The following is a 17,010-nucleotide window of genomic DNA, read 5'->3' as shown; positions in this document are numbered from 1 at the left end:
TTGTTCTTTTTAAACTGACTTGATTCCTAGCCAAAAACACTTTGACAAAAGCCGCTAGTTGATATTTAACAATGTTCGATATAGAGTAGAATTGCATATTCTTCTGTGACAAGAAATGAAATAACTGCTTAAATCATTGCATGAAAGAATCTTCTAATATTTTCCAAGAAAAGGGAAAGTGTCAAATTTTGTCAAAGTGGTGGTCACAATGACTATATATTACATACAATAAAAAATTCACTTCAGTTGTCTGTTACAATTTCAGTGATAATTTCTGTTATTTTCCAGTTATGCTATATTTATCTGATACACAAGAAGCAAGCCTCAATCTGTCAGGAAAGTGCATATGCTTAAAGCGGTAACAAGCATTTCTAGAAAGCCTTCAAAGGTCACACACATACCCAAATCCTATAGCTACAATTTATATTGCTTCAAAATCTTGTTTCCATATTTATATACAAGTGGGAGAAGGAGGAAGAGGGAGGTGGTATGAGAAACACACTTCAATGAGTTCAAGCACTGGCAAATTATACATCTGAGAATAAAATGTGCTTTTTCTTTTGCTGTCCTCCTGAGCGCTAATGATTATTAAATATAAATATTCCTTCAAAATGTTAAGATGGATTGATGAGTGTGTCTGGGTTTATCTTTATACACATCTATCCATATATTCTAGTGTATTACAGATTATCAGTGGTGCAGCATGGCCAAGGAGGATGCTGAGGCTTTATGTACGGGCAGGGATGAGGCAGCACAGCTGGTCAAGGGCATCCTTCACACCACCTAAACTGTGCACATGGACACAGGGAAATGAAAACTAGAACCCACAGAGCAATACAGAGCTCCACATGATGAAGACATGATGGTCTTGGGCAAACACTGACACCAACTCTAGAGAAGCATGGAGGATGGAACAAACTGGGATTTGGGGGATCAAACAGATAGCAGAAACAAGAAATTTAGCACCTATGACCAAAGCACAGGTTATCCCTATGGAGAAAATATGTTCCCCTGCAGGAAGCACAGCTTCTGTGATTCATTTTTAAAATCTACAAATCATTTGTGATCATCACAGTCCATCCCACTGTGGGGAGAGTGGGAAAGCATGGGGAGAAATCACAAAAATTCCTCTAGAAGACATTTCCTTGGAGTGTTTTGGATCATATTCTGGACATGTAGTAAAATTAAATGAATTCTGAAGCTCTGAAGAAGTTGTGTATACAGGGCATTAACATCTATATCTTAAGGAATTGCCTGGCTACATCAGCTAATATAGCAGACTAAGAGAGTTTGCCAGAGCTCACCCATTGCAACTAAAAATGTATTGCTGCCATTTGTCTTTCAAAACTTACCCTTTCCCTTGGCCAGTCCATAAGCTTTTGCTCATTAGTTAAAATATTGCCACTCAGCTTGCATACTTCTTGGCTCTCCTGCTGGAGAGCACAGTTTCAGTAATTAACTGAATGGCTCACCATTCTGCTATCAAGTCACAGGTTGAAGCGGAATTAAATTTTTACAAGGAGTTTTACAACACAATTTAAAACAGAAGGCAGCAGTGAAATAAGATCTAGGTATGGCATTGCTGTGAATAAGATGTTGTTATTTAAGCCCTACAATTTCTTTATAAGGCTTTCACTTACAAAAGCAACTGTGAAAAGGCCCAAAAACATTAGCAGCAACTAAACTTGCACATGACAGAAACCATGTATCTAGGAGTTGTTTTGATATGCTGGTTCCAATATAGGACAAACACTGTTTAAGTGGGCAGAGAAAGGACAGCAGTACAAATGTCTGGTTTTTCCTTAAGAAATTTTCTGCTGAGGGCATGTAAAACAAAGACCACAGGGGAGAAAAAAAGAATAATCTTACTTGGAACAGAAAACATTAGATTCATTTCACAGTACTAACAAGTATCTTCAAGTACTAGAGTATGAAGAATGCCTCTGGCACTGAACTCAGAGGAGCCAAGTATGTAGCTTACAGAGGTTACCAGTGTGCATCAGCAGTCAGCTTCAGGATGAAATCTGAGTCCTCTAGAAATGCGCCATCCTGATCTCCTCTCCTTGCTGTAAATTATTTAAAGCTGCAACTTCCAGGGCTAATGCACACTTTTAGTGCCCAAGACTGAAGTAGTAACACGGCACGTCCCAGTTCACTAGATTAGATGCACAGAAACAAAACATGATCACAGGCATCCTTTTACAGCAAGTAAATTTTACATTATCTACAGCCCCACTGTTGCAAACACTACTGGTGAATTTTTCTCTGAGGAGTCATACCCTCTCTTTCCTCCCCTGCTGTTCATCCTTGCTCTCCTGACATGTTTTATATCATTTTAAGGCAGAGATTTATTTTTTTTTAGTCAGGACTGGTGGTTATTTCAGCAACAAGAGGCAGACACACTGCATCAGTTTTGACCAGATAAAATCCTGAGTAAAAAAAATAAAAAAAGAAAGACAAATTTCACAAAGACTGGATCAAGACAGTGTCAAATGTAGCAGGACAGTTGCTGTTGGTTCCAGACTGAGCAAGCTCCAAATACTCACTCAGCTGAGAGGTATGGAATTGAAAATGGAAACCTAGAGAAGAACTGACTGTGAGGATAAGAGAAAAGAGGAATTACAACAGACTGTAGAGAAGGAAGCAAATAGTGCCACAGTCAGACACTGTCTGACACACAGCAGCTCCTATGAACTTTTACACCCGCTGATAGCAATTTCCCTGAACTTTATTGGCACAGTGGAAGCAGATGAAGACTGTAATTGGGAAGCAGTAAAACATGAGAATGAGAGCGGATCAAGAAGTCAGGTAGAATGCCAAACTTAGACAAAGAGATGAGATTGGAAGTCAGCAACAGAACTATCCTCACATGGTCTGCTCCTTTGCAGCTCTCCATAATAAAGAACATCTACCTGCTTTTGTTGCACTTGCTATATTAGCTTATGTTGATTTGTATTTTTTTAAATAACAAGAAGAACTACATGTACACAAAGAGGGGAATACATTAAGAGAACATTAGCAAAGTTCTCAGAGAGACAGGAGAAAATTAGAATTATTACCCACATTACATTGCATCAAAAGCAGTATGGCCAGCAAGTGAAGGGAGATAACTTCTCCCCCACTCTCCCATTCTCAAGAGACCTGAAGTGCTGCACCCAGCCCTGGGGCCCTTGACAAATTAAGGATGTGGACCTGTTGGAGGGCATGACAGTGATCACAGAGCTGGAGCACTCCTCCTATGAAGACAGAGTTGGGGATGCTCAGCCTGGAGAAGGCAGCAGCTCTGGGGTACCTTAGAATGGCCTTTCAGTACCTAAAGGGACCTAGGAGAGAGCAGTAGAGGGATTTTTACAAGGGCATGGAGTGATAGGACAAGGGGGAATGGTTTTAAACTGAAAGAGGAGAGACTTAGACTAGATATGAGGAAGAAAATGTTACTGAAGGTGATGACACAGGTTGTCAGAGAAGCTGCAGATGCCCCATCACTGGCAGTGTTCAAGATGGGGCTCTGAGCAAGCTGGGGTGGTATAAGGTTCCCCTGCCTGTGGCAGAGGGCTTGGGACTAGATGACCTTTGAGGTCACTTCCAATCCAAATAATTTCTTTTGTGAATTCACTTCCTCCTTGCATACAAGACAGTTTAGATATATATACAATTTTTCCTATGTCTACTCCAGACCTGCTTTTTCAGGTAAACTGGATTAAGGACCGTGTTGTAGAGAAATTTATGTAACTAGAAGAACTGAAGTGTGGGAAAAAATATAGGAAGATCAATTTCTCTGTTTAAGGCACTGCAGACCTGAAGAACCGGATTTTGTCTCAACCAATTCCAATCAACTTAATCTATACTTTTCAGAGAGGATCAGTCTGCTAGCCAAAACAACATTCTGAGACATGATCCACAAACCTGCTCAGTGCTCACAGCTACAAGCACATATACTGGAAGAGGTACTTCAGACCACAACACATAATGTTAAATCATCCCAAAATTCAGGACCTGGGCATCTCAAGTTGCTTTCTTGCCCATATTGAAGTACTTTTGACTTTATTTTCTGCACCTTGGCTGCCACTGAATGCAGCACAAGCTCTTCCTTTGCAGGTATTACGGATAGGCTAATCCACATTTGTTACTGTAGAAATAACCATGACAGAAAAGACTGGAAGTTAATAAGCCTGTATTAACTGCAGGGTTCAAAAAACACACAGCAGGAGGCATGAAGTGCCAGGGTAAACAGTAGAGTAGGCTCATTAGGAAAGCTTTGTCCATCACACACACTGGTGGAGACAGAGCCCCTGGGGATAAAAAAGCCAGCATCTGATCATGTAACTAATGTATATATCTTAATGCACAGGAACATGGGTTGGGGGAATAGCAGTGCTAATCAATAGTCATAAAAGCTTGACTTTGTAACCTGAATAATGTTAGATTTTAACTACCTGGCCTCACAGAAATACATTTTTTAATACATTGAAGAAATACATTAAACAAGCCTTATGTGCTCAGAATACATTCTGGTGGAAAAGCAGTTATAAACTATACTATGGTATAAAATATTATTGTAAAGCATATGGTGTTATAACCATGGTTTACAAAATCATATAAAAGAAGCACAGTCTTTTTAGATGACCAAAGTGTATTTTATTAAATTAGATTAACTGAATTTGGAAAAAAACAAAAAACAAAAAAACTCATCATGGTATTTGCATAAATTCTTATCTGCATTAGCTACTGAAGCAGAAGGAAAACAAAACCATATTTAATATTATTTATCATCTGGATTCATTCAAAAACAGTTTTATACTGTAACAATGAAAAAAAAAGGGGGGAGGGAGGGGAATCAGTTATCAGTTTAATTTCTATAACATCCTTTCTAAATGCCTAAAGGGGCATTTCCAGTCATACTCATGGCAGCACTTCCATGTCTGATATGCACCAGTGTAAAGGGAGATCAATTGCTGACCCAGTCTAACCCAAATTGCAGAAAATGAAAACCACTCAGGAGTTCAGACAGTGTTCTAAGTTCACTGAAGAAAAACTAATTTGAGCTCACATACAAGAATAAAAAAAAAATCAGAATAATATCTTCATCTCATAAATATACAGTCTTAGCCCTAAAAGATCATATAAAATTAGTATGATGGGTTTCCAAGTTCTTTATCTTTCACAATTTCACATCAAGCATGGCTAAATTCACATGGAATATTATTTTTCCTATATCTGTCAGTCCTGCAAACTCAGCTACATGTCAAGTTGGGTTCCTTCTGTCCCACACATCACCAACAGAACTCAAGCTTCTCCCGGCCAAATGTGTCTGGTCCCATTAGGTGAGTTTCCAAAGTGTCAGCTGCAAGGAAAGAAAATGTCCTTAGTGGCTACACCTGGACTGCAGGGCTATGGGAGACATGCACCTCTGGACCCTCTCTCTGGCCTCCTGAGGGCAAGCAAGAAGACCTCAAAACTTTGCATTGTACACCTTATCTTCAGCACATCTGCTTTGTATTTTAAGAACAAACATACACTGTGCCATGCAAGCTGCAAACCAGAGATCCCCAAATCTTTCAGTCCCATAAGTGCTCATTCTCGCTCTTCCCCAGTCTCTTACGCTAGAAAGAAAGAAGTGAGTCTCTTCCCCCTGGCTATTTATCTCTCCCTTTTCACCTCCTGTTTTGGGACACAGACCTCAGAGTTAATGGGAGATCCCAGGGAACAAAGAGCACCAGAGCAGCTAAAATCAGGCAGTTGTTACAGCAGAGGAGTTCCTAAGATGAGAAGGACTGTCTAGAATGACAGTCTCATGGAAAAACTTTGCAGTTGGCTGGACTTCAGCAGAGGGAGGGAGCCTGAGGGATGCCCACATTGGAGAACCCTCCCTTGTGGCTAAGGGAGCTCTGGACATTTCCATTCTGAGGATGGATGGTGCCTCTGTGACACCCTCAGCCCCAGTGTGTCAAGCACAGCAAAACGCTTGTAGGAGGCTCAGCATGCCACAGCATGTGACCATATTTACTGTATGAGAATCACGATGGATAAGTGACATTTAGCAGCCACCTTTCCTTCTTTCTCCTCAAAGATAAACTTACAGTTTTCATTGCCTTATTCCCCCCACCCCCTTCTCCTTCACTAAATGTTCAGAGCCCTGTTGCAGTCTGTGCTGGTGCTCTCCTGTCCAGCTCCCCCAAGAAGGGAGCAGCAGGGTCTGGATTGCTGCAGGGCAGCCTGGGTTGCTCTTTGTGTTACACTCGCCTTTCCAACCTGGCAACATGCTGGGGCAAAAATTACCTTCCCAGGTGCTTATCTTCTTCCCCTGCAGGCCCACAACCACCCCACTATACCGCTGCAGGTTTTCTAAATCAAGCCATTTGTAATTAAAAAATAAAATATTTACAGCAAACACAGATGGTTACTGCCATGTGTTAGTGTTAAACTGAGCTGAATCACACCCAGAGCAGCAGATGAAGGTAAAGATTTCATGGAGACTGGTAATGACTCACAAGTGCCATAATTTTTACTTTTTTTTTTTGGAGCAGAACCCCACTTTCATTATCTTCTTCCTGACATTTTAAGGGTAGCAAATTAAAAAGCAAGCATAAAGAAAAGTCTTATAGAGAAGCATACAGATGCATAATCTGTAATGAACTATGTGAAATGTAAGACTGCACGTGAAATGAATCAGTGCCTTTGGAGGTGTGAGGTTTGGTTTAAGCTGCATAAAACCAAAAAAAGAATATTATGAAACTGCTCATTTATTTAATTTCTTTCAAAGACGACAGGCTGTGTATTTTATTGGGAGCAGCGATGGCTGCTATCTGCAATTTGCTTGCTTTAGGGTCTACCCCAGTAACCAGGGAAGTGAGCTCTGCAGTCCAGGACTTTCCATCAAGGATCTTTCAGGAGAGGGACAGAACTGACAGAGGGAAACAAAAACATCTTACACAACTGTGGCATTTGCCAGAATCCATCTGGCAAAGCCCTCCATGTGTTGCTCCAGGCTCACTATACAGCAAGTTTCACTTTCACGTTGATGCTCTTGACTCCTGAAGTACAATATATTTCAAATTAATTATTCATGTTTCACTACAAAGTACGCTTTCAACTGCCTTTTAGTCCTGTTAGCCAACAATGCCTCAGTCAAAGGAGAAGGATTCTGTTTCTTCTTGTGGGAGACTTTATTTGCATTGCTTCCTAAATCTCAACTTGATGACTAATCTGTTGCAACTGAGCAAACCCAGTGAAAATAAAAGAGCCTGCAGAGGTGTCACCAAGAGTTTAATTAAGCTTCCAGATCCTTTATTACCAATAACCTCGTTGCATAACTAAAGGAAAGACCCGCCAGAGTCTGATTCTCCATCTGGTTTGTGAAAGGGGAAATCACACAGAAGTTTTCTTTGTAAATATAGCACATTCAAGAGATGTTAACTCACACACAAAAGTAGAATTCCCAACCCCATTATTACAGAACCGCTTTTTCAGAAAAGACTCGTATATTAAAGTCAACATTGCAAAACAAATTGTTTCACAGGACTTATAAAGGAAGATGGCTTTCTCAGGGAAAACTGAAAGCCAGTGCTAATTAGACTCAAAAGCATGATGACAAGCAGAAAGATCATGATTTTCACATCACCAGACATTTCCCAGCATTTCCATTAACTACATTATTTGGTGTGATGAGAAAACTAAAACCTGGAGAATACATGCAGGCTAGCACTATTGATGGAGTGGGAGAGACGGTGTTTTCAGAATGTCTACTGAGAGTTTCCTCCACGAATATGTGGCATAATTGTTTTGCATTCTTACAATAATTAGACTGCATAAACAATACTAGCAACAGAGAGGAGATGGTAAACATGCCTGACTTTCATTTGCAGTGAAAGCCAACTACTGCCAGGTAAGATGGACAATGCACAAGCATTACCAAAACTCCAAATTTATATTAGAATCAATCAAGGCAGTAGCTCCCACTCTTTTCTAATTGTTTCCAGAATCTAGTGAACACTCCAAAAGGAGAGAGCCCATATCCTGAAATTGAGAAAAACATGGAAAACAGCATACTGTTACAAAGAGAAATGTCACATTAACCTCTTCAACTACCACATTTTCAGCTCTGATCCAAGTTGCACTGAAGCTAATTAAAAGATTCACATTAGCTTCAGTGAGATCTGGATCAGATCTGAGGCAGCTAAAATCACCATACTGTTCTGATTCTAATTATATTTACAAGAAAGATTCTAATTTTATTTACAAGAAAATCTATGTAACACTAATTTCAAATGTTGTTAAATGTCAAGGAATCATTAAGTTAAAGGAAATGAGAAAATCAGTAACAAAAACCAACTCAATTCATCCTAGAGCTGTGAGAAGAAGGAAGAACCACAAATGTCCCTTATTTTTACAAAACTATAGATGTTTCTGCAGAAAACAAACTAAGGTAGGTAATCTTGGAATGGGGAAATGAATCCCACACAACTTCCCTTAGTCACCACACGCTGTAAGTCCAGCCACTGCCAAAATCGTGATGCTTTGCGGAACCTGACCAGAAAAAGCAGCAGTGAAAACAGACACAAAGCTTATAGTGACACTACCAGATAAAGATACATTCAAAAATCAGACTATCATGTCCAAGGTAATTAACTTGAGTATAAAAAGAAACAAATATAGACAAGGTAACTTAAGCACCGCTCAAATTCAGAGGTTTGAACAGCTGCCATTAGAATTAAACTGAGTTATCTTAGCTTTGCTGACAGTTTAAGTCCAATTAGCCAATTCAGGTTAATAAGCCACAGATGGAGATTTATCAGAAGCTAACTCTCAGCTGGTGTGTCCAAACATCCTACAGAAATTTTCATGGAATTGCTGTTTCAGAAGATCCACATCCATTATACTACAAGAAAGGGACTAACCCAGCAGGATCAGTTTCATCTGGAAAGCTGAAGGGTGCCTTCCTTTGGTACAAAATTCAGTCACCTCTTGAGAAGAGCATGAGTTGCTGTAATAACTGCACTTCTACTACATAAAGCAGCTGTAATATGTTTTGTAAGCTTCATTTCACTTGCTGACTGTTTTGGGAGTCTGCTGAGTTCTCAACATTTCAAAGTGTCAAAACTGCATTCAGATCATATAAAAAAAAAAAAACACAGGAAGCATCAAGAGAAAAAAGGGGGGGCTAAAGGAAAAGGAAACAGGGAGGTTGGAGGACAAACTTGCATATATGCACGTTTTCATGTCCCTATAAAGTCAGTATCAAAAGCATACATAACAAATTATCAGGTTTAAAGGATAATCTCTTAGTTCAATCAAAATGCTCAAAGGAAGGAGCTAGAAACTTTTTATGCTATTGAAAGTCATTGGGGTTTTTTGTTGGTTTTAGATTTGTTCTTTATTGAAAAAGGAAGCCTTTTGGTACTTGGTGTAGCAAAGTTTCAGTTCATGGGGTTGTTCCCAAATACTGTGTCTCACAACCTGAAAACTGCTCCATTAGCTCAAACCAGTGGCCCGTCCAGTCCTGCTGACAGTGCATACTGAATGTACCCTGAGGAAGGCAGAAAATAATGCTGCACAGGGAAAAGTTATGGAGTAGTTCTCCTATAAACATCTGCTGTTATTAAATAGGAGCAAACACAAGTGATATAACTACAGAAGCCAGGGGATGCAAGGGCAGAGCCAGCATTCTTCCCGAGCGAGGTCTGGCTACCACATGTCACATCATCTCCATCTGACACAAGAGCCCTCCCCCCAAGCTTTGAGCCCCTGCCTGTAACCCGTGTACCTCCAGCCGCTGTGATTTCCCAGCTGAGGGAAGATTCATCAGCCTCAAGTGTGTTTTAACACACAGTTGTGCAATGCTTTAAAACCCTTACAGCGCATTCTATTTACTTTGTTTTGCAGCGCATCAGCGTGCTCTGAGCAGCCCGCAAGCATTCGCTCCGAGCGAAGAACTCTCATGCTGACTATTAAGAGCGCAAGTTACTTCAAATCTTCAATTTTTATGGCAGCACAGATGACACCGTGCGCTCCTTTCTGAGCGGCAAACGCTGACTTCACACTCAGGCTGCCAAGCTTGCCCGGCTCTCTCAGGCTCCGAAAGGGGCACAGCCGGCGTGACCCGCACCCAGCAGCGGGGACTGGCTCTCGGTGCTGCAGCAGCCCCCGTGCTGCTTCCCAAAGCAACCCGCTTCCCAGCGAACCCACTGCACTAGTCTCCTCTACAACACAAAACTGTGGGGGCGAAGGGGCTCCTCTTCAACCCAAAATACAGGCAATTAAAGGAGCACGGTGAAAAAAAAACACCCCAACGCCGGTCCTTCGGGGACCTCTCTCCCCTCCCAAAGCCCTCGCCTCAGCCCCACGGCCGAGAGTCAGTCTCCAGCCCTCATTTTCCAGCCCAAACGCCCCCGAAAGCTTCCCCCGCTCCCCGCGGACACGCAAGGACCTGGGCAGGAACTTTCGCCGCCGCCGCCGCCCCACGTCCCCCTCAGCCGGGGCGCGGCGCCGCCAGCTCTCCCCCTCCTCCCGGAGCGAGCCCCCGAGCTCGGACCTGCGGGACGAGGGTGCTGCTGGGGCGGCTGCCCGCGGGCAAGGGGCCGGGGCAAGGGGAAGGAAGGGGCACTCACCCTGGCAGTGGCAGCAGGAGCCCGGCGCGGGGTGGAGCGGGGGCGGCGCGGCGGCCGGCATGGTGCGGGGGCTCGGCTCCGGCCAGGGGCTGCCCTCACGGCACGGCACCTCACGGTCCCTCCGCGCCGCCTCCCGCCTGCCGGCGCAGTCAGGGAACGGGAGGGAGGGAGGGGAGGCGGCGCCGCGCACCGGCCACACCGGCGGTCACACCGCCGCACCCTCCCCGGCCTGCCCGCCCTCCCCGGGGCTGCCCCGCCGGCGGCGCCGCCTCAGAGCCCGCCCGCCCCCGCGCCGCTGCCTGCCCGGCTCCCGCCTCTCCCCAGCGCCCGGCTCGGCCCCGGCCGCCCGCATGTCCTCGTGTGCCCCCCAGGCGGGTGTTTGTTCGAGCCCGGGGGGCTCCGTGCGTCCCCGCGGGTGTCCCCAGCTGGCGGATGGGGGACGCTGCTCCCAGCAGTGAGTGAAAACGCTTTTATTTGTCGCCCTGTAGATGCCAAGTAGATTTGGTAAATCATTCACAGAATCACAGAAAATGCTGAGTTGGAAGGGACCCTCAAGGATCCTGGAGGGCAGCTCCAGGCCCTGCACAGCATCGTCCCCCATGTGCCCGAGAACATTGTACAAGCACTTCTTGAGCTCCGTCAGGCTGGTGCTGTGACCACTGCCCTGGAGAGCCTCTTCCAGGGCCCAACCACCCTCTGGGGGAAGAACCTTTTTCCTGATACCCAACCTAAACTTCCCCGACACAACTTCAATTTCACTTGTATTAAAAAAGACAAGCGCCAAGCGATGTAAATAAAGTAAAGAAAAATAATGCTGGATGCATGAACAACTGGTTGCCCAACATCAACGTAAAATATGAGAAGAGAGTTTATTTCATCCAGGCTGCCCATGGGATGCTGGCTACATGGCTACACACCTGAAAAATAAGCGAGTGAAGTGATTAGCCACAAAGCTGATTTAAGGGTTGTATAAATGGAGATTGATCCCCATACCACTCTACAAAAGGAGATGCAACTTGATAACTGCACATAGTACAAACTAAAAGATCCTTCACCTTTGCAGTTGAAATGTATAAGAAAGTCAATGTCTGGAAGCTGAAGGTGGGTAAATTCAAGTAAGAAATGTTATTTTTGGGAGTGAATAATCACTGGCACAAATTGTGGAGGGAAGCTGTATTTTATTATTTGGAAATCTCCTAATAACACAAGATGTCTCTTGTAATATAATATGTAAATACTGTATGAATATCTGATAAATACAGTATCCCACCAAAGAAGTTGGACTTACTTGCAAAATTTAGTGGCCAGAGATATCCAGTAGGTCAGACAATAAGATGTCTTACATCATTCTGGCATCAAACTGTATGAACAGGGCAAAGCAGAACATGCTAAACATTTATCTTATACTCCGATTTTTGTCATTTACTGAAAATATTGTCAAGCTGCCCTGTTTAGTAGCTTGTCTTCTATGATTTTTCTTCCAGGATATTTAACCATTTTTGGGGCAACAGAGTCTAACACAAACACCTTTGTAAAAGTAGATCTTGAACAGTATTTTCCCTGAAATGTATTTCACTGTGCTTATCAAAAAAATGGGTATAAAAAGCTCAAATATCTTTACTCATTCTTTGACAATGAGAATTAGCATTTGGCTAGGCTATGTGGTGAGTGAAACTATGTAAAATAAAAGTATAGACAAAAGCTGTCTTATAAACAAGTCAAAACTCAGGTTGTCAAAACCCTGCAACACATTATAATACCAAAAAGATAGCATAATTTCACATGAAATTTTCATGTTTGCTTAAAATCTCAGAAACTTTCAAATTTCATGTTTCTTTTTTTTTTTTTTTTTTTGCCTTACTCCTATATCTAGAGCTTGTTGCTTTGCTCCAATCCTGCAGTCATAATTATCTGTTTTCCCTGTGTATCAAAGTTAGTTTCAAACAACAGATCTTTAGGACTAGAACTGCCTGAAGGAGCTCAGCTAAGGCATTGCTTTTCAGTCATTTTCACATGTGCAGTTTGTGTAGTATAATGGGTCACCTCTTCTGACACACCCAATGCCCATGTGAGATCTTGGCTTCAGTAAACACAATGGCAGGTCTCTTCTGCTATTCCCCATCTCTCATCCAGTCCTTTAAAAAACGTTACAACTAATTTCTGCAATTGTTGGCATCTCAATTATTAATCCTGTCTTAAGAAATCAGGGACTGTATTCAGTTCCTGTCTGTGGCACTCTTCCACCAGGTTATTCCACTTTTCTGTGTTTGACCTTTCCAATGTGAAATGTCAATAACAACATCAGTTAAAGGGATTTGCTGTTGATAGATGCAAAATCCTTAAAACAGCTAAGTATCACTCTTAATTATCTGCAGTTGTATGGCTTCCAAAATAAGAATGTGACATGACCCAAAAATAAACACTAGATCAGTGGAACCCTCATTTCTTCTCATAAAATGAAAAACAGACGAGGAGTGAATACCAGATTCTGAAGACATCTCATTTCTAATTGCCTCTGGAAAATTGTCACCTCTGCCTTCATCAGCCAGTGAAGTGTTTTTCCCTTTGATCCATTTTTTAACCAGCCAATGACCTCAACCACTCTGTTCCTCTACTAAACCATTTGCTACTTCCTTGCCATTTCTTAATAAGTGTAAACAAGAACCACAAGATTTGCTTCTCAATGATACCTTTTTAACCAGTAAGAAAGCTGAATTTGACAGATGAATCAGCAGGAAGTTGTCAAATACACGTCTGGTCTCTTGCGCACTGGCTCACACATAGTATCTACAGACGGCTATGGCTGGCAACAGATACATTGGTACACCCTTGGAAATGGGATGTTCATTCTCTCTTAGTAAGAAATCCTACTTTCCTTTGGCCTTGTCCTAAAATCAGCAATTTTCTTCTGCCTTAGAAACCACCTCTTCGTGTCCCTTTTCTCCTCCCTTGAGACCCAGGATTCTGCTGGCACCTGCTCTCTTTCAAGGGCTGTATTTAAATTAAAGGAGATATGTAAAACAAAATTTCCACCTGATCTTGAGGAATTATTCTCTCTAGATGATCATGCGCGGAAATTACATTTTGTTTGTTTCCTGTCGTATTCTTAAAAATATATCACTAAATATATCACTAAAAATAAATCCACATTTTTTCCTATTAACCTGGACATATTAACTTATGCCCCAGATATGATCATCCCTTCTGCTATCACAACACATTGCTTTGAAATGATAAATTGCCTATACACACCATACCAAGTGAGGAAGAAGTAGCAAGAGCTACCTTATATATTTATTTGCCTCTGTTTTGCATAATCTAAAAGAAATTACAATTGCTTTGTGACAAGAAATAATCAGTTACCTTAAACTTAATCAGTTTATTCACAAAGTCTGATGAGAGCTGTCTTCCTAATGTCCAGAAATCTAATCTAGGATATTGAATAAATCAGCACTGAAATATCAGTTTCATATTGTGGTTTCAATAACAAAAATGTTACTCTGCCATTTTTATGTGAAAGTCATCCATACACAGTGGTTTTCCAATTTACTAATCATCCCTGAGGTGGTAAATTAAGCTTGAAGTCTTGGAGACCAGTGCTATAATGTAATTTTTCTGTAGTCTACGAAGAAAAGTGTGTGTAACGTTTTCAGATGAATATGAATATCCCATACATGTCACTGGGATATTCCAAACACCCAGGAGCCAGTGGTTTCTTGGGGCACATTAAACTTTGTCACATCATGTGGTGTAAAATAGCTTCCACTGACACAAAGGCTGAAATACAAATGTGTGACAGGCACCCTGACACTGCTGCTTCTGGCAGAACTATCAGGGATTACTTCATATTTGCAAAAATACCTATATTGTAAATAAGAAAGCAGTTAATATGGTTCCTTTAAAGAAAAAAAGAAACCCAGTGCATTTAATATAAGAACGAAAGACAAAAAAAAAACCCTGACCTTTACAGAGGACTAAAAATAAGACTGAGCTCTATCTAAACCACATTTCTATCTCATCTTCTATGGCCTGAGTATATGAAATACAAGGGGCAGAAGATGAAGGAATTAATCTGAATGAAGGTGATGGCAGCTAAGTCTGCTGCTGTTAGAGCTCCATAAGCTAATATTTCAGACCTCTTCAATAAGAAATCAAAAGCCATCAGTGAAATACCAAAAATGACAGGCATTATTCAAATCACAAAAAACAAATGCCAAGCTATGTGTGAACAACACAGGATTAACCCTCCACCCTCAAAAATAAATTTAAAAAAAATCAAAGAGCTTACATTCATGCTGCTCCTTAAATGTCATGAAGGAAAGGATTTCCAGTAGAAAACAAATTCTAATACCAGAGTGGAATCAAGACAATGTGTAATTTTCCCATAACAGTGATATTATGGGCATTTACATAACAACAGTACTGAACAAATTCATTAGATCAAATAAAAAGTCAGGATCCAAAGCTTCCTCAGGCACAGTCAGCAGGCCAGCAGATACCCAAAGCAAAAACCAGACTTTGGCAACTTATTACCTAACCAAGAAAGAAGGTAATGAACATAATTGACTACTTCTTTCCAGAATTAATATTTTGTTTAAAGGGCGTATCTGGAAAAGTGTATTGTATTCTCACCAAAGTAAGGTCTGTTATCTTCCTCTGACATACTGCCTTATTTCAGCTTCTAAGCCATCAAAATACTTAATCAGTGTCAAATTCAGATAATTAGAAACTGCAATGGAAAAGGGCATTGATAATAGGTGTATTATAAATGGCAATGTTTTGATGATGTGGGATAACTCTCCATGACTTGTTTTAAAAAGTGTTCATGTATTAAAGAGATACTCATTGGCATCAAATGAGTAGAAATTGTGGCCACCTGGCATCACCTGACACTCCAGATTTCAGCTTTACCTGTGCTAAACAGTGCATACAGAATTATGACTCCTGGTAAGACTCACAGAATGGCATGCTTATCATTAGGACACTTCTCTAAGGGGACATTTTATATTCTATTTGTATTTATTGTATTTATATTTTACATTTAATAATTTCTTTCATTCAAGTATTTCAAAGGTTGTCAACATTCAGAGAAACCTTGCACAATGATATAAGGCACATAGGAACTTCATTAATAGATGATCTGATCAAAACCTAGAGCTGGAGAAAAGCAGTGAAGGTATATAAACTATATTTAGGTACCTTGAATATTAAAAGTAAGAACTTTTAAGCACGGAGAGGGATGAGGGTCACATAGCGAGTCACGGAAATAGAATCCAAACCCCAACTGCCTGACTTTGTGTGCCTCGAAATTTTCCATTGTTATTACAATATCTGAAGCTGGATGTGGTTTTTGAAAGTACCCTAGGTACTTACACACATACATAAGCTCTTTGTGGATTTTTTAGAAGCTATTTCCCCAGCTGACAGTATAGCTTTAAAAATACACTCCTCTCCTTGCTTAGAAGTTACTCTCCCTTCCTTGCTTTGAAGTTCTGACCATGGTTCCTGCTGTGAATACTTCTATTGGCTACATATCAGCTTATTTCATGCCTCGTGTAAAGTGAAGAGGAACCTTAGCTTCTTGGAGACACTGGCTTTTCACTGCCACTGAAGGCTCAGGCTACAGAAAATTTAGCTGCAAATAGTGTGAGACAGTGTTTGTACAGATACATTTTTAAATGACACATTTTGTACTGTTTGGAAGCAGGCAGTTCATACTTACTAATCATGTCTATATTGTTACTGTAGAAATGGAACACTACCAGAATATGGATGGGAAAAACAGACCAGTAAACCAGAAATAGCAATACCAGTCTGAGATCATCTTTTACTCCAAGGTCATTTAATCTAACACTGGTCAGTACTGATGAGCAGGTCAGACTTGTGACACCAAAGCAGAGAGGCTGTACTGGGAAGGCAAGAGAGGCATCTTTGATTTTTAGGGCACATCTTCAGGTAAACTGAGGGGCAATATATGTTTCTGTCCCCATGTTCAGCAGCTGGGCTTAATGAATAAATACAATTCACTTCTCCACTGAATGGAAAGGACAGAACAAGGAAGATGTTTCTGTTTTCAGGGTGAACAGGACTCAAGCTTCCCAGACTGTGCTGCATCTTTGGGAAATGTGGCCATACATGCAAAAGGGAGAGGCCAAGATACTGCAGTCAATCTTCTGTGTAATATAGCTGTAGATCTTCCTTAAATTCTTTCTCACTTCTCTTTTGAAATAAGGACTTCTCACGCAAACAACGTCTGTGGTTGGTGGGAAAAGAAAGAATTTGAAAACTGCAGATTTCATCTGAGAAACTTCCCAAACAATAAAAAATGCGGACTTTAGCATTATTATAAAAAACATCAGCTTCCGTGCTTTCATTAAAAATACTCAAAACTGTCTTTTGTGCA

General features: G+C 41.3%; 1 protein-coding gene across 2 annotated transcripts in view; it reads right to left on the bottom strand.

The window, feature by feature from the left end:
• Nucleotides 1-10,765, bottom strand: part of DCLK3 (doublecortin like kinase 3) — a 30,387-nt gene extending 19,622 nt beyond the window's left edge. For both annotated transcript variants that reach the window (XM_058833486.1, XM_058833487.1), the window contains exon 1: nt 10,608-10,765. In XM_058833486.1, coding sequence (XP_058689469.1) covers nt 10,608-10,668 — 61 coding nt within the window. In that variant the 5' untranslated portion in view covers nt 10,669-10,765. The remainder of the gene's footprint in view (nt 1-10,607) is intronic.
• Between the last annotated feature and the right edge of the window lie 6,245 nt (nt 10,766-17,010).

This window comes from Poecile atricapillus, chromosome 2 (assembly GCF_030490865.1).
Source record: "Poecile atricapillus isolate bPoeAtr1 chromosome 2, bPoeAtr1.hap1, whole genome shotgun sequence".
In the NCBI taxonomy this organism is placed as follows: domain Eukaryota; kingdom Metazoa; phylum Chordata; class Aves; order Passeriformes; family Paridae; genus Poecile; species Poecile atricapillus.
Note: the sequence above shows the minus strand (reverse complement) of the source record. Positions and strands in the feature narration are given on the sequence as shown.